General features: G+C 39.4%; 2 protein-coding genes and 1 long non-coding RNA gene across 3 annotated transcripts; 2 read left to right on the forward strand and 1 right to left on the reverse strand.

Moving 5' to 3' along the window:
- The first annotated feature begins 905 nt into the window (after positions 1 to 905).
- LOC118241892 (uncharacterized) lies at positions 906 to 6,409 on the forward strand. The gene is made up of 7 exons (XM_035529357.2): positions 906 to 1,282; positions 1,396 to 1,450; positions 1,588 to 1,781; positions 3,307 to 3,461; positions 4,845 to 5,308; positions 5,601 to 5,806; positions 5,981 to 6,409. The coding sequence occupies exons 2-7, from the start codon at positions 1,435 to 1,437 to the stop codon at positions 6,176 to 6,178; spliced, it is 1,233 nt and encodes a 410-aa protein (XP_035385250.2). The 5' UTR covers positions 906 to 1,282; positions 1,396 to 1,434; the 3' UTR covers positions 6,179 to 6,409.
- A 4,669-nt stretch (positions 6,410 to 11,078) lies between these two features.
- Positions 11,079 to 15,518, forward strand: LOC145643404 (uncharacterized). The gene is given in 7 exon segments (XM_081694546.1): positions 11,079 to 11,082; positions 11,128 to 11,321; positions 12,452 to 12,606; positions 13,973 to 14,168; positions 14,170 to 14,422; positions 14,711 to 14,916; positions 15,090 to 15,518. Coding segments are annotated over 7 exon segments (1,206 nt in total). The 3' UTR covers positions 15,288 to 15,518.
- A 4,139-nt stretch (positions 15,519 to 19,657) lies between these two features.
- LOC145659956 (uncharacterized) lies at positions 19,658 to 21,765 on the reverse strand. Its single transcript, XR_014126148.1, has 3 exons — positions 21,649 to 21,765; positions 20,864 to 21,186; positions 19,658 to 19,847 (listed from the first exon to the last, which is right to left on the reverse strand). It is a non-coding gene; the product is annotated as an uncharacterized LOC145659956 (long non-coding RNA).
- Between the last annotated feature and the right edge of the window lie 2,082 nt (positions 21,766 to 23,847).

A 23,847-nucleotide genomic window follows, 5' to 3' on the forward strand; every position in this document is an offset into this window, starting at 1 on the left:
TATCTTTCACTAAAACCAAGCGATGACAACTGCCTTTGTAACTTCAACTTTTTATAAATCAATCTTAGCTTTATTTTTGATAGTCCAGTGAAATTTGATAAGCAAATTAGCACTGTTGTGAAGTCATGCTTTTTCCAGTTACAGGCAATAGCTCAATTATATTCCTTTCTCTCTCCTAAAAACCTGCTTTCATTTTTCCCAATCTTGACCACTGTAACTCAGGGTATAAGGGAGCTAAAAACACCCACACACAGGGCAGAATGGTTTGCCACAGCGGAGTATTTGACATGCACATGAACTGCTCAACATCCTGCCTTTGCAATCCCCCTCCACAAAACAGGAACTCGCTTGTGCCAACACCTCTCTTACACCATCCATATTTTGAAATATTGTCTCATTGGTACGTAACAGCAAAGGAAAACATTTTTGCTTGTGCAGTTAGTGTTGGGCTGTCGAGCTGATGCATTGGTTTCTCATGAGCAGGTCATCTGAAGCACAAGAACAGTTTACGCTGTCCATTTTCTCCCACAAGATGGCTTCTAGGTTTGTACATCAGGATGCTATAACATTCTTCATCTGGTTTGGTCTTAAACTGTCAGTGAAGTCAGGTACATTCTCTTCACAGTTAAACTGCCACCTGGACATTAAGGCTAACTAGGCCTATAAAAGGTAGACTGGCCTGACTTCACTGCCCACTATGAATCAAGGAAATATAGTTGCAATGTAGAAATCATAATAGACACTTTGATTTTTAAATGAAGAGCAGAATTTATGCACAAAGAGAGCCAGTTTAAGACCAAACCAGAGGAATTGTTAAAGAATCCTGAGAAAATGTACAGCGTAAATTGTTTTTGTGCTTCAGACGACCTGCTCATGAGAAACCCCAGCATCAGCTCGACAGCCCAACACTAACTACACAAGCAAAACTCTTCAAAATGGTTTCTTTTGATGCTACTTTGACAGTAACAAGTGCATCTGAGACTAGTCAAACTTCAATAAGCAGGCTGCCTTTGCTTTGCCTTGGTTTTCTTCAGAACATTATCTGATAAGGACTTTAACAGAGACTTTTAGCGTCTGCCAAGTCTATTTCCTGATTACAAGGTTCACTTCTTAGTATTTGTACATTTTTTACTTTAGATTCAGGAACCAAAACGTAGTACAGTTTTTGCTCAGAACTTTGACAGGAATTTCTTTCCGTGTAAGAGGTGGCGTGCGCATGGTATAAAGGTTCTCCAGTGAGACCTCAACACACCGTACCACCAAGAAGTACGAAGATTTACAGGTAAGTTTCACTTCTTAGTATTTGCACATTTTTTATTTTAGGTTCATGAACCAAAACGTAGTAAAGTTTTTCGGTTTGATGATGTCATTCTAATATCTTTTACTGAATTATAGGATAACACTGATTACAAGTCTTCCCTGGTCTTACATACAATGGCTAAGAGCAAAGGCAAGCTTTAAGTTATTATTTTTTCAGTGATTGATTCTACTTTTTTTTTTCTTTAGGACATGAGAAGTTTTAGACATTATACCAGCATGGTTGTTTGACCACATGTTTCATTCAAATATATTTTAACTGAATCACAGAACTTGTGCCAACCAACTCTGTATGGAGTCCAGGATTCACAGAGGAGCTTCTCCCAGCTTCTAAGCAGATATCCCTGCTGTACCACATCTCCTACCTGTGTCTGGCTAAGCTTCCAAACTTGGAGAGGCTCCTCAGGAAGTGTGCTGGGGAAACCCAACTTCTCTTTGGATCCTCTGAAGCTCTTCTGCTGAAGGTATGGTGTCAGTGTAGGGTGAGATCTCTGGTCGTTTCTGCCCGTCAGGAAGAAAATAATTTATAATGAATTAATAACAATCAATGACTGTATTGTGTAAAACACTGGAATCCAAAGTTATAATAACAGATTTGATGAAAAGAATGGATATTCTCTTGAATTTACAGCAACACTTCACCGTAAAATATGACATAGCAAAAACATATCAAACTGAAAGTTTTGTTTTCTTATTAGAAAATGTGTTAATAAATTCTTTTGCAAATTAATATAAAGCGATATTCAAAACTACATGCTACCATAATTAACATTAGCCTTAGAAGAGAAATATTACAAATTGAAAGCATTCTTATTAGTAGAACACTACATTTTCAGAATAACAAAATAGAGTCAGAACTCTGGAATCAACCTGTCCAGGTACCGAATCAGTGACCTCTAAAACACTAAAGAAAATATAATAAAATATCCAATAGTTTTAAATAGCTGATTAACTAAATATAGAAAATGAGCAAACCAAATATTCAAAATACAAAACGATTTATTTTGTACAATCTCTTTTGCTCCATAGAACAAATTTAATTATTTCAAAAGGACGTTCTCACTGCCATAATTACACATTAAATAAAATTATGGCCTTCTCATTTGGGACAAAAATGTAATTCCAGATTGTAATCCAAATCCTTAAACTGACAAACAGTTTATTTTAAAAGGGTTATCAATGGAAGAAAAACAAAGTAAATGAAGATCACAATTTTGACAGAAGTTCAGTACTAGAGGTTTTGTAACATAATAGCATCTGTTTCTATATTTGAAGAGCATGTATCCAGAGCATGTTCTCTGTTAGCTGGAAGTCTGCTTTTACATATCAGGAGAAAGAGTTGTGTAAGATGAGACAGACCCTCTGCCTTGGTCAAAAGTCTATAAACTCCTTCCTCTTGGGGCAGATTATTATAACAGGTGGGGTGATAATCCCCACCTCATTAGGTGAGGCGGATGGGGTTGATGGTTCCGTGTAAATTCTTCATGTTATTAGGAGATTGATGTGATCTGCTGTGTACTTATTCTTATATGATCAATCTAGACAAAGAGTTAAAAGTACTACAGCTACAAGGTCACACAGTGTCAGAGTACATTAAGGAAAAAGGTTTAACCAATCAGTATAATCAAATTATTTCACCACTTTAAAAAACTATGCACTTCAGTGCTTCACAGTCCACCTCAAGTTAAAATGTTTTACAAGAGAGACATAATACAAGCTGCCTCAGTAACTGACGCCCCAGAACAGAACCTGTGATGATTTTCAGTAATCAGACCTGCTCAAGTACCAAAGAACCAATTTGAAAGGCAGGAAGCGAGATGTTTGTAATCACATCACCATAAATGTCTCTGAATCCTTAATGAGCTCAGTAACTGGGTTGTAGCCAATATGTCCATCACATGGAGGAACAGCAGCAGCAAAGGTCATATAAGGTGGGATGTAAATGTTAAATTACATTCTGCATATCTTATGTTATTCCTTCCACCACAGTGTATGGGCACCAGTCAGACCCAGGTTTCATCACTGTTTCCAATGCTGATACATGCTATTGAAAAAAACAAACCAACACTGGCGGTAAGGTACCTGGAAAAAGCAAGAACCTGGATTGATGAACTTATTGCAGATGTGGACAAGATGGTGCAAAGGTAACAACATGTATTTTTTGCAGCCTAGATCACCATGATGTATAGAAATGGTGTGAAGCAGTGCTGTTCTGTTAGTAGAGAAATGCATGTCAGATTAATAGTTTGAAAGTTAAATAATTATTAGCTTTTAGAGTTCTTCAATTTCAGTTTTATTCTGGTGTCTGTGACGCCTGTGCTGATGTGAAGATTGATATGTAGTACTTTAAAGCTGCACTATGTAGATTTTTAGAATTGGCGACCACTCTGGTGGAAGTATGCAACCGCATGAATCATGAACATTTTGTAAAGTGGGTTGTGCTGCCTTCCATTTGCCCAAGTGAATTTATCTGATGATTGCGAGAGCATTCATGTTGAAGGAGTGTTCACAGAGAATTTGATCAGATCTCTCTGGAATGCTCTGTCAGGATGTAAGTGCATTATCTAACTTACTCTTGTAATCATCCAGCAGGTACGCGACAGCCTGGTAGCACAGGTGAAATGTTAGCCAAGTTTCATTTAAAGTTATCGTTGCATACATGAAATGAGAGAGATGGTAGCACTGGAAATAATTTGAGAGATTAAAGGCTTTCCTTGTTCAGACATAAGAGGACAAACTCTGAAACAAAAAAGACACTGTCAGCAAAGTGATTATATAATAATATTAGCGAATTTGCCAGCTAACATTGGCCTACATAGCTAAAACAGCTTAACATTTACCTTGTACAATACACAAGATAACAATAAATTCCTAATCAATAACAAATTGCTTGTTTGCTTGCTAGCTAGCAAACCACCAACATAATGTACCTGTTCAGCAATCAAAAATAAACCAACATTCCTGAACCCCTGCAGGCTGTTGCCACCCCTGAAAAGTCAACACAATGTGTAGGAGTCACATGCGGGTAATGCTGCAGAGGATGACTGGGGTTGCCGTTCTGATGTCTCCATATGAGGCAGTATCTCTATCCTTCAATTCACTGACTTTCAGCACTGTACACATGCACAGGTATATCAGAACTGTGAGCCACACCCCCTGTAACATTACTCAGGGAAACGGCCAATCGAGCCGGACCTTGTTTTTGATCCTGTGCGTGTGATTCGTTAATTCATAAAAACATCTGATGTGGTTCAGAAAACACTTGCCAAATCCGCCCCAACAGTTCTGAATCTGAATGAATATTTCATGCTTTATAGGGTGACTTGCAGAAAGACACTATATTTTAGCAGAAGGTTTTTCCTCTTGGCTTAGTAATGTGACTTCTTTCAATTTTAACAAACAAATGTTACCTAGTGCAGCTTTAATGACACAGTGACATAGACTGATAACAAATAGCTGGAATCTTCTCAACCTACAGACACACAAAGTAAATGAATGTTGACTGTTTTCACACTTTTAATATTTAGCTATGTTCAACACAACGAAGATGTGGCCACAACTACCAGTGACATCATCACTGAAAAGGCAAACACTGAGGCCAAGTCTGAGCAGCTTTCCAAGGAAGTTCAGGAAATGGAGGGAGCTATAAAGACCCTTGAAGAAAAGCTTGCCGGAGTTAGGAACGAGCTTGAAGACACCAAAAGGAAGATAGATGCCAAAAACCTGGAACTTGAGAGTTATGTAAGGGACGTGACAAGCAAAAGCTCAGGCCTCGGAATCTTCGCTGCGATTGTGCCATTCATTGGGCCAATCGTCAAGTCCATTTACGATGCCGCAACATCCCCCGCTGCTGCTGCAAAAATCAAAGCTCTTGAAAACCAGCTGAATCAGCTCACCTCTCAAAAGGCGGCTCTGATGAACCAACAGTGGAGCATTGAGGTCCAGCAGATTGACTTACAGATGAAACTGGCCAAAGTAAAAATTGACAAGGGTGAGTGATGATTGGGTGATGTCTGCTGGATGACTGTTTTTGGTTATGTATGCTTGTCTGTCTGTTAACAGTTTTTTGAATAAGCTCATGGGTTCTGTGTGTAGTGTTACTGGACCAGTTCATCTCCACACATGTACATTAGTAAATGAGACTGTAAACAATCTATTTTTAAGAATACAAAAGTACACAGAGCTCTGAAAACACTTCCATAGCAAAACACTGCACAATTTTCCTGTCCTGTACTCATTGTTGGTTTAAATAAGCAGTCTGTGTTTCTGTTTGTGTGTACCAGGCTCTATACCCAGCCCTGTCCACCTGAACGAGGTCCAGCGATATCTGACTAAAATCCAGAACATTCTGATTCAGATCAAAAACTTCTGGCAAAAGGTGCACAGTATGTTGGGTGTCATGCAGAAAAAGACATTTGTTAATGAAGATCTTGTTGATGAACCTGAACTTAAAGAAGAATTTGTGAATTCAATCCAAAAGGCTTCAGAGGTAACTGATATATGAAACAGTTACAGTAAAGTAAAATTACAATATACAATGACATTTTTTAAAATTCAAAAACACTGCACATTAGAGTAATGCTTGATAAGTATATTGTGGAATCTATTGTTCATTATGTAAGTCAGAACAGTTGTCCAAATGGTTTTTGTATCTCTTTTACAGATTTGGTCAAATTTTGGTGGTTCCTGTGGTAAAGCTGCTGAAATATTCAAAATACAGTCCAAGGATGCCTATGCGTTCCTGGAGATTGATCCATCGTCTCTCTCAGACGCCGTGTGGCAGGAAGAGTATAACAGTGTTATGGGACAGCTACAGGAAATGAAAGTCTTGAACCAGACTCCAGCAGCCATCCAAAACTAAAGCACTAAATACTACTGTGCATTTCTCCTCTGAGGCTGTCAAATCAAATACTCTGTTAATTGGTGGTCATATATTGGTAATTTTTATAGATAATATTGATTTTCTGTATTTAGGTACAATCAGTCATTCCTTTTTTAATCAGAACTATATGACCTTGTAGTCAGTCATACACAATTTACAATGTATGTGTACCTGATTAAAATAGCGTAGCTTTCTCATTTAAGCCTCAAATCATTCAAGGCTGAAAAAAAAATCTTTCTCCTCTTTTAATTTCCCATAATGAACTTTACTGCCATGTGAAACTGGCCATTACAGCAGCTCAATGAATCTGTTTTTCAGAGCCACCTACTTCCAAATCTTTGTGGCCAGCGCTTGTGTAAATCATGAGGTGGCAGTAGATCATGTGTGAGGAGATCCAGGAGCATATAGACGCAACAGCTCCAAGTGCTCCAACTAATGTAGTAGTGTTGTAAACAGACCTGGTGTTGCTATGACAACTGTAGTATGACAGGTCACATGAAGCCACATAACATGAAAATAACACAAAATACCCATATCAGTGAAAGATTACCTTGAGTCTTTAAGAACAGAAGTTGCCTTTTTGGGAGAGTTCCACCATTAAACAGTATTTTATGCAAATTCCATCTGTGTATGTGCAACAGGTATCACCTTTTTTTTTAAAAAAAACAGCAACACCACCAGTACCAGGTCACACAAGTTTAATACAATTTAAAAACCATAACACTAAAACACACAATGAGTGGAAAATCTGGTTCTGAGTTTAAGCACAAATGGCTTCAATGACTTTTAACGTGGTCACCATCACACGTACATGAATCACTTCATCAGTACAATTCCTGATAAATATTTCCACACCACACCCAATAAAACCTTACATTACTGAAAAACTCAGAATCAGGAAATACTCATAGTGGGAACAAAAACGTGACTCAGCTCCCTGCACACAAAATACACAACAGATTATCCCACATCACGACAAAGTAAGCACAAAATCAACAAACAAAACACATTACATCATACTCCATTTTTACCAAAATTGCGTTCACCCGCTCAAAACGTTTTTACTTTTCCCACCGCCCTCCTTTCATTCAGGATGCAAGCTGCTCCCAAGTTGCCTATAAAACAAATACATCAGCACCTTAAACAAACTCGACTCCATACCAGCCCCGGGATCGGGTCACGTTAAAAAGAAAACACCCGAATCACTAACTGCTGCACCGCTGCTGTTTTCCTGTGTCTGTTCGCGCCGAATAGAACACTTTCCTAACCCGCACTTGCAGCCTCGACTATCTACCGACTGTGATGATCGCCACCTCATTCAAATGTCACTTAATGATGTCAAGTGACCTACAAAAAGTGGCATGCAACAGCTGGGGTGAATTGCACAGCGAGGACGGTGAGAAACAGGTTTCTGGAGGCAGGGCTGAAGTTGTGCAAAGCTAGAAAAAAGCCCTTCATCAATGAGAAGCAAAGAAGAACCAGACTGAAGTTAGTAAAAGACCATTACGACTGGACCGTAGAGGACTGGAATACGGTCATCTTCTCCAATGAGTGCAATTTTAAGCTTTATCCAACACCTGGTCGTGTAATGGTTAGACGGAGACCTGGAGAGGCCTACAAGCCAGAGTATCTCACACCCACTGTGAAATTTGGTGCAGGATTGGTGATGATCTGGAGGTGTTTCAGCCAGGCTGGAATCGGGCAGCTTTGTCTTTGTGAAGGACGCATGAATCAAGCAACTTACAAAACTGTGCAGGAAGAAAACTTGCTTCCTTCTGCTTTGACAATGTTCCCCAACTGTAATGGTTGTTTTTTTCAACAGGACAATGCTCCATGTCACACAGCCAGGCCAATCAAAGTGTGGATGAGAGACCACCAAATCAAGATCCTATCATGGCCAGCCCAATCTCCAGACCTGAACCCCAATGAAAACCTCTGGAATGTGATCAAGAGGAAGAAGGATGATCACAAGCCATCAAACAAAACCGAGCTCCTGGAATTTCTGTGCCAGGAGTAGCATAAAGTTACCCAACAGCAATGTGAAAGACTAGTGGAAAGCATGCCAAGACACATGAAAGCTGTGATTAAAAATCAGGGTTATTCCACCAAATATTGATTTGTTGACTCATCCTAAGTTGAAATATTAGTACTGTGTTGTTTATAAATGATTATGAGCTTGTTTTCTTTGCATTATTTGTGGTCTGAAATTTCTGTAACTGTTTTGTTATTTTGACCATTAGTCAATTTCATGTGTCCAAGTTAAACTTTAATGTCTTGACTGATCATGTCCACCACCAATTAACAGTTTATTTGATTTGACAGCCTCACAGGGGAAATGCAAAGTAGCATTTAGTGTATTAGTGTTGGATGGTTGCTGAAGTCTGAAGGCCTCTTTTCACTGTATTGTGAATATTTTAGCGACTTTATAACAGAAACCACCAAAAGCTGACCAAATCTATAAAAAAGATATAAAAAACATTCAAACCACTGTTTAGACTTATATAACGAATAAGAGTGGATTTAGAATGGATTCCACATAATTCCTGTCACATATTTGTTACGGAAAGATGGATGTGTGTGTGTGCTCCAGATCCACTGCCAGGATTTCCACCCTGATTGAGACTCCGCCCCTTTCCTTGCCGGCTTTCCCAACCAACTGTGTTGGCTATTTAAAGGCCCCTCCCAGGAGAGAGAGAGAGAGAGAGAGAGAGTGTGTGTGAATGAATGAATGAATGAATGAGTGAGTGAGTGAGTGAGTGTTTCCTCATTTTTGGACTTCGTCTTTGGCTTCGCCCTTCCTGCTTCGGCAGTTGTGTATATATACATATATATAGATTGTGTAAATATCGTTTGTTTGGTATTTTGGTGTTGGACACTAGTGGTAGGGAGTGACTGCTATTTTTGTTGGCCGTTTGTTTTGTCTCTGTTTTTGTGTTAGGGAGTTAGGGAGTTGTGTTGTTATGATTAGTTAGTGTGTAGTTTTATTTAATTAGTGTGGGTTTTGTTTGCTATTTTGGCTTGCATCACTCCTGAAGACAGTTGCACCAGTATGATTGTTTGTTTATGAATGATAAGCTCTGTAAAATACACTGAAAACCCCTTCCATTTGTGCTTCTCTTTGTTTTGCTGCTGCTCACTTTTTCACAACTTCCATTACATTAGCCATTTGTACTTCTTTTTCCTTGTTACGGCCTCACAGCCTCACAAAATGTTTTTGCATTTTATAAGGTCATTAAAGGTCAACTCTTTTTTCTGCTCCTTGTTGGATTTGTTTGCTCATCACCTGTTTGCTGGAGTTGGCAGCGGTTCACCTGCCCCCATGGCAAAAGTTCCAAACCTAATATTGCCCTTAATGATAAATGGCTAGATAACAACAAGTTAAACATTGGTAGCAATAGCTTTTCTTTTTCCTCAAGTGAAGAAAAGCGGTTTTCCGCGTTATTTAAGGTATGTCACTCGTTCAATAGCCAAAGTTTGATATGAGTTTGAGTTCCCAGTGTTTCAATCAATAAATTACTTGCAGCAGTCTCAGAGGTGCTCGGCGCTGAGCGCTAACTTCACCTAGCTTCACATGCTCTCTCTCTCTCTCGTGCATATTATATAGACCTGTGGAACACTTTACCTTGTTTGTGAGTTACTTTGAGTAAGAATTACAACACATCAGTCAAATCATGTTTTTCACTTCCTGCACTTAACTATCAAATCAAATTTATTTATATAGCACTTTTTACAACAGATGTCACAAAGCAGCTTTACAAATGTCCAAGTCCAAACCCCCAGTCAGCAAACCAGGGGTGACAGTGACAATTAAAAACTCCCTAGAGCAGGAGGAAGAAACCTTGAGAGGCATCAAGATTCAAAGGGGGAGGAACCAAACACACTAAATCTATCCTCCTCTGACTGCTATCTGTTCATAAACTCTTAGAAAGCTTAGATCAGTCCAGCACAACTTCATATTTGAATTATCTATAGCACTTGATAGAAAAAATGTAAGAAATGCATCCCTCAGCATGTCTTCCAGCGAACCTGTTGACAAACGAGGTGCAGAAGGTGTCGCCTCTATTTTCTAGTTAGACTGGTCCTCCTCACTTTTGTAACAATATGATATCTGAACTAGGTCATTGTGGCAAGCCTGCAAAAGGTTTTGTTTAAATAATGCACAAGACTTTATGGGGAGGGGGGATTAAATTTCTGGTGTATTTCCTATATTAACCTAAAGGCAAATAACACAATATTACACATTATTAAAATAAAAAATGCTTTTCACTTAAGCCAAAAAGTTCTACCTTGGCTTTATGTCTTCAGCCAGGAACCACACCTACCCAACAACACTGATTATGCAGTCATTCAATATGAGCATTATCAACATTCCAGTTAACTATTCAGACAAAGATGTGCCTTTTCCAAGTACAGAAATGTAATGCAAATGTACAGAAGTTTGGAGAAAGTAGAGTTTTATAGAGAAACTTCCTTTTTCTTTATCTTTCATCACCTTGTCTTGGATTTCCTCAGATCTTTGACAGCAATTTCTTTCTGTGCAAGAGGCGGGGTGTGCGTGGTATAAAGGTTCTCCAGTGAGACCTCAACACACTCAACCAGCAAGACGTACAAAGAGTTACAGGTAAGGTTCCCTTCTTAGTATTTGCACATTTTTTATTTTAGGTTCACGAACCAAAACATAGTCCAGTTGTTCTGTTTGATGATCTCATTCTAATCTCTTTTACTGAATTATAGGATAACACTGTATACAAGTCTTACCTGGTCTTACATACAATGGCTAACAGCAAAGGCAAGTTTTAATTTATTATTTTTTTCAGAGTGATTGATTGTACTTTTTCCAATTCTTTAGGACATGAGACGTTTTAAACATTATACCAGCATGGGTGGTTGACCACATGTTTCATTCAAATGTTTTAACCGATTCACAGAACTTGTGCCAACCAACTCCATATGGAGTCCAGGATTCACAGAGGAGCTTCTCCCAACTTCTAAGCAGATATCCCTGCTGTACCACATCTCCTACCTGTGTCTGGCTAAGTTTCCAAACTTGGAGAGGCTCCTCAGGAAGCGTGCTGTGGAAACCCAACTTCTCTTTGGATCCTCTGAAGCTCTTCTGCTGAAGGTATGGAGTCAGTGTAGGGTGAGATCTCTGGTCGTTTCTGTCTGTCAGGAAGAAAATAATTTATAATGAATTAATAACAATCAATGACTGTATTGTGTAAAACACTGGAATCCAAAGTTATAAATCGATTTATTTTGTACAATCTCTTTTGCTCCATAGAACAAATTTGATTATTTCAAAAGGACTTTCTCATTGCCATAATGACACATTAAATAAAATTATGGCCTTCTCATTTGGGGAAAAAAAAAATGTAATTACAGATTGAAATAAAAATCCTTAAACTGACAGTTTATTTTAAAAGTGTTATCAATGGAAGAAAAACAAAGTAAATGAAGATCACAATTATGACAGATGTTCAGTAGTAGAGGTTTTGTAACATAATAGCATCTGTTTCTATATTTGAAGAGCATGTAATCAGAGCATGTTCTCTGTTAGCTGGAAGTCTGCTTTTACAAAACAGGAGAAAGAGTGGTGTAAGATGAGACAGACCCTCTGCCTTGGTCAAAAGTCTATAAACTCCTTCCTCTTGGGGCTGATTATCATAACAGGTGGAGTGATAATCCCCACCTCATTAGGTGAGGCAGATGGGGTTGATGGTTCCGTGTAAATTCTTCATGTTATTAGGAGATTGATGTGATCTGCTGTGTACTTATTCTTATATGATCAATCTAGACAAAGAGTTAAAATTACTACAGCTACAAGGTCACACAGTGTCAGAGTACATTAAGGAAAAAGGTTTAACCAATCAGTATAATCAAATTATTTCACCACTTTAATAAACTATGCACCTCAGTGCTTCACAGTCCACCTCAAGTTAAAATGTTTTACAAGAGAGACATAATAAAAGCTGCTACTCTACTGCCTCAGTAACTGACGCTCTAGAACAGAAACCGTGATGATCTTCAGTAATCAGACCTGCTCAAGTACCACAGAACCAATTTGGAAGGTAGGAGGTGAGATGTTTGTAATCACATCACCATAAATGTCTCTGAATCCTTAATGAGCTCAGTAACTGGGTTGTAGCCAATATGTCCATCACATGGAGGAACAGCAGCAGCAAAAGGCATATAAGGTGGGAGGTAAATGTTAAATTACATTCTGCATATCTTATGTTATTCCTTCCACCACAGTGTATGGGCACCAGTCAGACACTGGTTTCATCACTGTTTCCAATGCTGATACATGCTATTGAAAAAAACAAACCAACACTGGCGGTAAGGTACCTGGAAAAAGCAAGAACCTGGATTGGTGAACTTATTGCAGATGTGGACAAGATGGTGCAACGGTAACAACATGTATTTTTTGCAGCCTAGATCACCATGATGTATAGAAATGGTGTGAAGCAGTGCTGTTCTGTTAGTAGAGAAATGCATGTCAGATTAATAGTTTGAAAGTTAAATAATTATTAGCTTTTAGAGTTCCTCAATTTCAGTTTTATTCTTGTGTCTGTGATGCCTGTGCTGATGTGAAGATTGATATGTTGTACTTTAAAGCTACACTATGTAGATTTTTAGAGTTGGCGACCACTCTGGTGGAAGTATGCAACCGCATGAATCATGAACATTTTGTAAAGTGGGTTGTGCTGCCTTCCATTTCCCCAAGTGAATTTATCTAATGATTGCGAGAGCATTCATGTTGAAGGAGTGTTCACAGAGAATTTGATCAGATCTCTCTGGAATGCTCTGTCAGGATGTAAGTGCATTATCTAACTTACTCTTGTAATCACCCAGCAGGTACGCGACAGCCTGGTAGCACAGGTGAAATGTTAGCCAAGTTTCATTTAAAGTTATCATTGCATACATGAAATGAGAGAGATGGTAGCACTGGAAATAATTTGAGAGACATTGTTCAGACATAAGAGGACAAACTCTGAAACAAAAAAGACACTGTCAGCAAAGTGATTATATAATAATATTAGCGAATTTGCCAGCTAACATTGGCTACATAGCTAAAACAGCTTAACATTTACCTTGTACAATACACAAGATAACATTAAATTCCAAATCAATAATAAATTGCTTGTTTGCTTGCTAGCTAGCAAAGCACCAACATAATATACCTGTTCAGCAATCAAAAATAGACCAATATTCCTGAACCCCTGCAGGCTGTTGCCACCCCTGAAAAGTCAACACAATGTGTAGGAGTCACATGCGGGTAATGCTGCAGAGGATGACTGGGGTTGCCGTTCTGATGTCTCCATATGAGGCAGTATCTCTATCCTTCAATTCACTGACTTTCAGCACTGTACACATGCACAGGTATATCAGAACTGTGAGCCACGCCCCCTGTAACATTACTCAGGGAAACGGCCAATCGAGCTGGACCTTGTTTTTGATCCTGTGCGTGTGATGTTAATTCATAAAGACATCTGATGTGGTTCAGAAAACTCTTGCCAAATCTGATCCAACAGTTCTGAATCTGAATGAATATTTCATGCTTTATAGGGTGACTCGCAGAAAGACACTATATTTTAGCAAAAGGTTTTTCCTCTTGGTTTAGTAATGTGACTTCTTTCAATTTTAACAAACAAATGTTACCTAGTGCAGCTTTAATGACACAGTGACATAGATTGATAAATAGTTGGAATCTTCTCAACCTACAGACACACAAAGTAAATGAATGTTGACTATTTTCACACTTTTAATATTTAGCTATGTTCAACACAACGGAGACGTGGCCACAACTACCAGTGACATCATCACTGAAAAGGCAAACACTGAGGCCAAGTCTGAGAAGCTTTCCCAGGAAGTTCAGGAAATGGAGGGAGCTATAAAGACCCTTGAAGAAAAGCTTGCCGGAGTTAGGAACGAGCTTGAAGACAGATGCCAAAAACCTGGAACTTGAGAGTTATGTAAGGGACATGACAAGCAAAAGCTCAAGCCTCGGAATCTTCGCTGCGATTGTGCCGTTCATTGGGCCAATCGTCAAGTCCATTTACGATGCCGCAACATCCCCCGCTGCTGCTGCAAAAATCAAAGCTCTTGAAAACCAGCTGAATCAGCTCACCTCTCAAAAGACGGCTCTGATGAACCAACAGTGGAGCATTGAGGTCCAGCAGATTGACTTACAGATGAAACTGGCCAAAGTAAAAATCGACAAGGGTGAGTGATGATTGGTGATGTCTGCTGGATGACTGTTTTTGGTTATGTATGCTTGTCTGTCTGTTAACAGTTTTTTGAATAAGCTCATGGGTTCTGTGTGTAGTGTTACTGGACCAGTTCATCTCCACACATGTATATTAGTAAATAAGACTGTAAACAATCTATTTTAAGAATACAAAAGTACACAGAGCTCTGAAAACACTTCCATAGCAAAACACTGCACAATTTTCCTGTCCTGTACTCATTGTTGGTTTAAATAAGCAGTCTGTTTCTGTTTGTGTGTACCAGGCTCTATACCCAGCCCTGTCCACCTGAACGAGGTCCAGCGATATCTGACTAAAATCCAGAACATTCTGATTCAGATCAAAAACTTCTGGGAAAAGGTGCACAGTCTGTTGGGTGTCATGCAGCAAAAGACATTTATTAATGAAGATCTTGTTGATGAACCTGAACTTAAAGAAGAATTTGTGAATTCAATCCAAAAGGCTTCAGAGGTAACTGATATATGAAACAGTTACAATAAAGTAAAATTACAATATACAATGACATTTTTTTAAATTCAAAACACTGCACATTAGAGTAATGCTTGATAAGTATAGTGTGGAATCTATTGTTCATTATGTAAGTCAGAACAGTTGTCCAAATGGTTTTTGTATCTCTTTTACAGATTTGGTCAAATTTTGGTGGTTCCTGTGGTAAAGCTGCTGAAATATTCAAAATACAGTCCAAGGATGCCTATGCGTTCCTGGAGATTGATCCATCGTCTCTCTCAGACGCCGTGTGGCAGGAAGAGTATAACAGTGTTATGGGACAGCTACAGGAAATGAAAGTCTTGAACCAGACTCCAGCAGCCATCCAAAACTAAAGCACTAAATACTACTGTGCATTTCTCCTCTGAGGCTGTCAAATCAAATACTCTGTTAATTGGTGGTCATATATTGGTAATTTTTATAGATAATATTGATTTTCTGTATTTAGGTACAATCAGTCATTCCTTTTTTAATCAGAACTATATGACCTTGTAGTCAGTCATACACAATTTACAATGTATGTGTACCTGATTAAAATAGCGTAGCTTTCTCATTTAAGCCTCAAATCATTCAAGGCTGAAAAAAAAAATCTTTCTCCTCTTTTAATTTCCCATAATGAACTTTACTGCCATGTGAAACTGGCCATTACAGCAGCTCAATGAATCTGTTTTTCAGAGCCACCTACTTCCAAATCTTTGTGGCCAGCGCTTGTGTAAATCATGAGGTGGCAGTAGATCATGTGTGAGGAGATCCAGGAGCATATAGACGCAACAGCTCCAAGTGCTCCAACTAATGTAGTAGTGTTGTAAACAGACCTGGTGTTGCTATGACAACTGTAGTATGACAGGTCACATGAAGCCACATAACATGAAAATAACACAAAATACCCAGTGAAAGATTACCTTGAGTCTTTAAGAACAGAAGTTGCCTTTTTGGGAGAGTTCCACCATTAAACAGTATTTTATGCAAATTCCATCTGTGTATGTGCAACAGGTATCACCTTTTTTTAAAAAAAAAAACAGCAACACCACCAGTACCAGGTCACACAAGTTTAATACAATTTAAAAACCATAACACTAAAACACACAATGAGTGGAAAATCTGGTTCTGAGTTTAAGCACAAATGGCTTCAATGACTTTTAACGTGGTCACCATCACACGTACATGAATCACTTCATCAGTACAATTCCTGATAAATATTTCCACACCACACCCAATAAAACCTTACATTACTGAAAAACTCAGAATCAGGAAATACTCATAGTGGGAACAAAAACGTGACTCAGCTCCCTGCACACAAAATACACAACAGATTATCCCACATCACGACAAAGTAAGCACAAAATCAACAAACAAAACACATTACATCATACTCCATTTTTACCAAAATTGCGTTCACCCGCTCAAAACGTTTTTACTTTTCCCACCGCCCTCCTTTCATTCAGGATGCAAGCTGCTCCCAAGTTGCCTATAAAACAAATACATCAGCACCTTAAACAAACTCGACTCCATACCAGCCCCGGGATCGGGTCACGTTAAAAAGAAAACACCCGAATCACTAACTGCTGCACCGCTGCTGTTTTCCTGTGTCTGTTCGCGCCGAATAGAACACTTTCCTAACCCGCACTTGCAGCCTCGACTATCTACCGACTGTGATGATCGCCACCTCATTCAAATGTCACTTAATGATGTCAAGTGACCTACAAAAAGTGGCATGCAACAGCTGGGGTGAATTGCACAGCGAGGACGGTGAGAAACAGGTTTCTGGAGGCAGGGCTGAAGTTGTGCAAAGCTAGAAAAAAGCCCTTCATCAATGAGAAGCAAAGAAGAACCAGACTGAAGTTAGTAAAAGACCATTACGACTGGACCGTAGAGGACTGGAATACGGTCATCTTCTCCAATGAGTGCAATTTTAAGCTTTATCCAACACCTGGTCGTGTAATGGTTAGACGGAGACCTGGAGAGGCCTACAAGCCAGAGTATCTCACACCCACTGTGAAATTTGGTGCAGGATTGGTGATGATCTGGAGGTGTTTCAGCCAGGCTGGAATCGGGCAGCTTTGTCTTTGTGAAGGACGCATGAATCAAGCAACTTACAAAACTGTGCAGGAAGAAAACTTGCTTCCTTCTGCTTTGACAATGTTCCCCAACTGTAATGGTTGTTTTTTTCAACAGGACAATGCTCCATGTCACACAGCCAGGCCAATCAAAGTGTGGATGAGAGACCACCAAATCAAGATCCTATCATGGCCAGCCCAATCTCCAGACCTGAACCCCAATGAAAACCTCTGGAATGTGATCAAGAGGAAGAAGGATGATCACAAGCCATCAAACAAAACCGAGCTCCTGGAATTTCTGTGCCAGGAGTAGCATAAAGTTACCCAACAGCAATGTGAAAGACTAGTGGAAAGCATGCCAAGACACATGAAAGCTGTGATTAAAAATCAGGGTTATTCCACCAAATATTGATTTGTTGACTCATCCTAAGTTGAAATATTAGTACTGTGTTGTTTATAAATGATTATGAGCTTGTTTTCTTTGCATTATTTGTGGTCTGAAATTTCTGTAACTGTTTTGTTATTTTGACCATTAGTCAATTTCATGTGTCCAAGTTAAACTTTAATGTCTTGACTGATCATGTCCACCACCAATTAACAGTTTATTTGATTTGACAGCCTCACAGGGGAAATGCAAAGTAGCATTTAGTGTATTAGTGTTGGATGGTTGCTGAAGTCTGGTCCAAAACTTTTGTTTTCCTTAGCTGTTCCATAAAACTGTCAGACTCTTTCTGCCACACGGCCTCTGAGGGATGATGGATTGATCTCCCAGAACAGATAGGCCTCTTTTCACTGTATTGTGAATATTTTAGCGACTTTATAACAGAAACCACCAAAAGCTGACCAAATCTATAAAAAAGATATAAAAAACATTCAAACCACTGTTTAGACTTATATAACGAATAAGAGTGGATTTAGAATGGATTCCACATAATTCCTGTCACATATGTGTTACGGAAAGATGGATGTGTGTGTGTGCTCCAGATCCACTGCCAGGATTTCCACCCTGATTGAGACTCCGCCCCTTTCCTTGCCGGCTTTCCCAACCAACTGTGTTGGCTATTTAAAGGCCCCTCCCAGGAGAGAGAGAGAGAGAGAGAGAGTGTGTGAATGAATGAATGAATGAGTGAGTGAGTGAGTGAGTGTTTCCTCATTTTTGGACTTCGTCTTTGGCTTCGCCCTTCCTGCTTCGGCAGTTGTGTATATATACATATATATAGATTGTGTAAATATCGTTTGTTTGGTATTTTGGTGTTGGACACTAGTGGTAGGGAGTGACTGCTATTTTTGTTGGCCGTTTGTTTTGTTTCTGTTTTTGTGTTAGGGAGTTAGGGAGTTGTGTTGTTATGATTAGTTAGTGTGTAGTTTTATTTAATTAGTCTGGGTTTTGTTTGCTATTTTGGCTTGCATCACTCCTGAAGACAGTTGCACCAGTATGATTGTTTGTTTATGAATGATAAGCTCTGTAAAATACACTGAAAACCCCTTCCATTTGTGCTTCTGTTTGTTTTGCTGCTGCTCACTTTTTCACAACTTCCATTACATTAGCCATTTCTCCTTCTTTTTCCTTGTTACGGCCTCACAGCCTCACAAAATGTTTTTGCATTTTATAAGGTCATTAAAGGTCAACTCTTTTTTCTGCTCCTTGTTGGATTTGTTTGCTCATCACCTGTTTGCTGGAGTTGGCAGCGGTTCACCTGCCCCCATGGCAAAAGTTCCAAACCTAATATTGCCCTTAATGATAAATGGCTAGATAACAACAAGTTAAACATTGGTAGCAATAGCTTTTCTTTTTCCTCAAGTGAAGAAAAGCGGTTTTCCGCGTTATTTAAGGTATGTCACTCGCTCAATAGCCAAAGTCTGATATGAGTTTGAGTTCCCAGTGTTTCAATCAATAAATTACTATGCATAAGTATTTTTCATATGTTCTTCAAAACCAAGAATTCTAAGCCGTTTAGATGACCTAATTCGCTTTTAACTTCACTTTAGACAAACAAAACGACAAACACTTAGGTGAACACTTTAGACAAACACAATCAACTACATTTAACATTTATCTCTTTGTGTGCTTTTGCCTTTTTACTCTGAGCTCTTTTGTATGTATCTCTCTCTGAGCAGTTGTTCATCTCATAGTTGTATGTTTTTTATCAAGCTGGTGTTTGCTATTACTTTTTAAAATTTTTATAGGATGGCTTTTTCATAGTTATTTGTCATACAGATTTTTTTCACACACAATCATTTAAGTTTGCATAAGGTCTCACTTTCATTTTTGTGCACTGTTACTCCTTTTAATTGTTTTTATAACGTTAACAATCTATTCTCATTCACCAACACTCAGTCCGCACTTTCTATGATCCCGAGACCCAACCACTACAAAACTCGCTGAACAAAAGTCTGAAATTTCCAACTATGCAGAACTTTTAAAAGGCATCATCTTACCTTCAAAACGTGCGCTTCTGTCAATTTCAGCCATCACACACAGAACAATGCAGTTTTTAGGTGATCTGTCAGTTTGTGCTGATAACAGTGTGGGTCCACAGACAAAGTTCCCGTAGTACGGGCCACCGATAAATGTCGTTCCTAAATCCCCAGTCAGCTAGTTTTAAAATTAATCATTCAAATAGAAAATGATGATGCAGACTTCAGAATTAATAGAAGAGAACTGCTGGTCAATCCTTTATTGCAGGTTAACGTTAACAAGAATTACAGAGTCACCATCCGGAGTCATTCTGGTTGAAAAGATCAGTGGAGTCCTACATGAGACAGGAGACCTCATCACAGAGACAGTGAAAGCCGTCTGGACAGTGCGTGGTGCTCTGTGTTCTCAGCTGTGCAGCGCTACAGAAGATTCAGAATATTCAAACAACGCGTGCATGTTTGAGGGACCTGCTAATCTAACCTAGTGTCTGGCTCATACTGGGACTTCTTCACAGCTGTATGCTTTCACTGCACATGGACATCAGCATTACACTAGTGGCTGTTAGAGACACAGTCTCTTTGTCTGAATATCCTTTACCTTTGTCTTTTAGTTTGGTCTTTGCTCTATCTGATGGAAGTACACCTACCTCTCACTCACTCACACACATCTTTCACACACTCTCTTTGTGTGTTGTGTTCTGTGTCTGTGTGTGTCTGTCTGTGTGTCTGTCTGTCTGTCTGTCTGTCTCTCTCTCTCTCTCTCTCTCTCTCTCTCTCTCTCTCCCTCCCTCCCTCCCCCCCCAGCTCTTCTCCACTCCTCCTTCTTTTTCCACTGTATAACCCTGTAGAGTTTAGAAAAGGACCTCACGTCTGTTTTTGAGTAAAGCCTGTTTCTCTGGTCTGGGGAATCCCTGCAGTTCTGCTGCTGCTCCACCAGAGAGCGCACTTGCAGCAGTCTCAGAGGTGCTCGGCGCTGAGCGCTAACTTCACCTAGCTTCACATGCTCTCTCTCTCGTGCATATTATATAGACCTGTGGAACACTTTACCTTGTTTGTGAGTTACTTTGAGTAAGAATTACAACACATCAGTCAAATCATGTTTTTCACTTCCTGCACTTAACTATCAAATCAAATTTATTTATATAGCACTTTTTACAACAGATGTCACAAAGCAGCTTTACAAATGTCCAAGTCCAAACCCCCAGTCAGCAAACCAAGGGTGACAGTGACAATTAAAAACTCCCTAGAGCAGGAGGAAGAAACCTTGAGAGGCATCAAGATTCAAAGGGGGAGGAACCAAACACACTAAATCTATCCTCTTCTGACTGCTATCTGTTCATAAACTCTTAGAAAGCTTAGATCAGCCTTGGATGGCCTACCAAACATTAAAACACCAAAATAGGCTTCATAGTATTTCATACCCAAAAGTAACTTACACTGAAGTAGGTATAATGTAATAAGTGCAATGCAGTCACTCATTTGCAGGGGTGCTTCCTCTCCACTGGTCTGTGTCTGGGCCTCTGCGTGGGTGTGTGAGTGGCACAGGGGTGCTTCCTCTCCACTGGTCTGTGTCTGGGCCTCTGCGTGGGTGTGTGAGTGGTGCAGGGCTGCTTCCTCTCCACTGGTCTGTGTCTGGGCCTCTGCGTGGGTGTGTGAGTGGGGCAGGGGTGCTTCCTCTCCACTGGTCTGTGTCTGGGCCTGCAGAACAGCTGGTGTGCTGCCTCACGTGGGTCTTGAAGTACAGACATCTCCACCTCCACTAAGACAAAAATGGACATGGACACACAATTTCTATACATTACATCTCTCTCTCTCTCTCTCTCTCTCTCTCTCTCTCTTTCTCTCTCTCTCTCTCTCTCTCTCTCTCTCTCTCTCTCTCTCTCTCTCTCTCTCAGTAGAACATAGTTAAAGACTGTTGAAGCAGACCGAGATCTTTAATTTGTGGACATTCAAACCTACAATATGACACGTGGTGACTATTAAACAGCTTGTATTCAGTTTTAATCACTTGGGTGACACCTAGCCAAGGCTGTGCTAGTCATTACTAAAGCCATTTTCCGCCCATAGTAGTTTGGTAAAAGTACAGACTTACTACTACTCTTACTACTACTATACACACACACACACACACACACACACACACACACACACACACACACACACACACACACACACGTACACACACACGTTAGAATAAGTGTTGATGTGTTGCGTTTGGTACCTTCCTGGAGTTTCCATCTCAGGTGAGCAATCACCAGCAGAAAAAGAAGAGTCACCGGTAGAAAAACTCCACCACAGAGGAACCAGGCCGGTACGTGTTTCAGGAGCACAGCCAGCGATGACATGGCTCATCCCACAGCTGAAATGCTCTCTCTCACTCTGTGTGTGTGTTGTGAACTTTGGGCTCCATGTGAGTAACCTGTGATGACCTGCATAGATTTAGTGTTTGGTTAACCTCACTCAGCCCTTTGCCCTACAAGACTGCACTAACATGGCAGTAACAGCTTGGCCAAATTGCAATAAAATTTGTTCTGTCAGTTCATTAGAGTACTCCCTGAATTAATCAGCCTTTAGTTTATATGTACCCACATTTATTTAGTGTATAGAGATTTAGTGGGACAGTCAGTTTATCCCGAATCTCGAATTCCACACATTATTTTAATACCCTATATATCAACAGTTATATCTAAGGAAGGCAACTACAATAGTAAAACATATTGTATGTATGAATGGACATTCGGTCTCTCAGAATATCCAGTGAAATCATATAATGTATTCCACCATTGCACATATGGTATTTGATGCATATTCCATCTGTGATTGCTACACTGTTCTACATTTGGTCTTTTAATACATGGAGGGCTTTTACTCATTTCTGTCATTGTGTCTCCTGGTTCTTCCTTTCATGCATCTGGCCTGTGTCTTAACTCCAACCTCTGTGGACTAGAGAGAGACATGCTAGGATATAATTTGAGGACAATCGTGTCAGTCTGTACCACTCATCAGCCCATCAGAGAAACAAACGGCAGTCTGATCATGTCCTCTTTGTGTTTTAAGTAAATAGAATCTGATTGTCAACTATATTTTAATCAGAAACTGAAGACTGAAACAGCAGCATTGTGTTGCTTACACTTTTCTCCTAAGCACTGAAAGGAAATTGTAGGGAGAAGTCAAAGTACAAAAAGAAATCTCAAGGTTGTTGGAATTTTGTGTATGAAATGCTGACTGTAATACGGTTGTCAGCCTGTTTGGTGCAGCTGTTGGGTAGGGCAGCCTGACAAAGTGATCACACTGTGTGTGTTTTCATGGCTTTGCATTGGTTACTACAAGATCTCCTGGGTCAAAGGTCAAACATACTGCTGGGCATTGGAAAATATAGATGTTTCTTTTTGTTTCATTTTAGAGGGTTTTATTATTTTTAATTTAAACTTAAACAGTGTGTTGATCAAGTTAGTCAAAGAGTCCTTTAGTTCAACTTGCCACAAGTTTCTGTGTTCACATAATTAATTGTTAGATGATAAAACATGACAAGACACCTTTGTGATAAAAGACGTATTCAGTGGCAATGAGAACTGACCAAAAAACTATAAATATAAGCGAAACTGTAAGAGTTATTTAGATTGAGTAACAACAACAGTGGGTAATGGTAGCTCAGCGGTTATGGTACTTGACTTGTAATCGGAAGGTTGCTGGTTCAAGCTCCACCACTGTTGGGCCCCTGAGCAAGACCCTCAATTGTTAAGTTGTATTCTTATATAATTGTAAGTTGCTTTGGATAAAAGAGTCAGATAAATGTAAACAGTCAAAGAATAAAATTTATGACATAGCTAATAGAGTAATAAACTGATTCCAATGAAATAATTTTCACATTTAAGTATTATGCAGTGTTCTGCAATATCAAGGTCAAAGAATTGGGGGGTTTTATAGTATTAACATGGATGTAAGAAAATGTGTTAGTTTCTCTGTTAGGAAGCCCATGAATCAAACATTCAATCTCTGGAAGTTTAGAGAACATCCCTGCCCACTGTGGAAGATCTTTGTGATCTGTTCTGTTTTTAAATAAGCAAGCTGTTTACTTTGGGTTTATCACCTGCACCAGGTATCGCTCTGCTATTATATTTGTAGTGTGGTGTCCTTCATTTCGGAAATGTTTCTAATTCTATTTCACATAAATACAAACACAGAACAAAAAAGGAATCTAAACACTATGAAAGGGCCACATTCCATCCCTTACTAGGTTACCTGTCTTGTCATACTTTACATCTCCATGGAGATGGGCCTGTGGCTGTAATGACTTACATACCAAGGAGACAATATTTCAACATATGGATGGTGCAACAGACGCGTTTGGACAAGCAGGTTCCTGTTTTGCGAAGGAGTATTGCAAAGGCTGGATGTTGAGCAATTGACAACAGTGCTA

This window comes from Electrophorus electricus, chromosome 2 (genome assembly GCF_041902795.1).
Source record: "Electrophorus electricus isolate QZ-2024a chromosome 2, ASM4190279v1, whole genome shotgun sequence".
NCBI lineage: Eukaryota > Metazoa > Chordata > Actinopteri > Gymnotiformes > Gymnotidae > Electrophorus > Electrophorus electricus.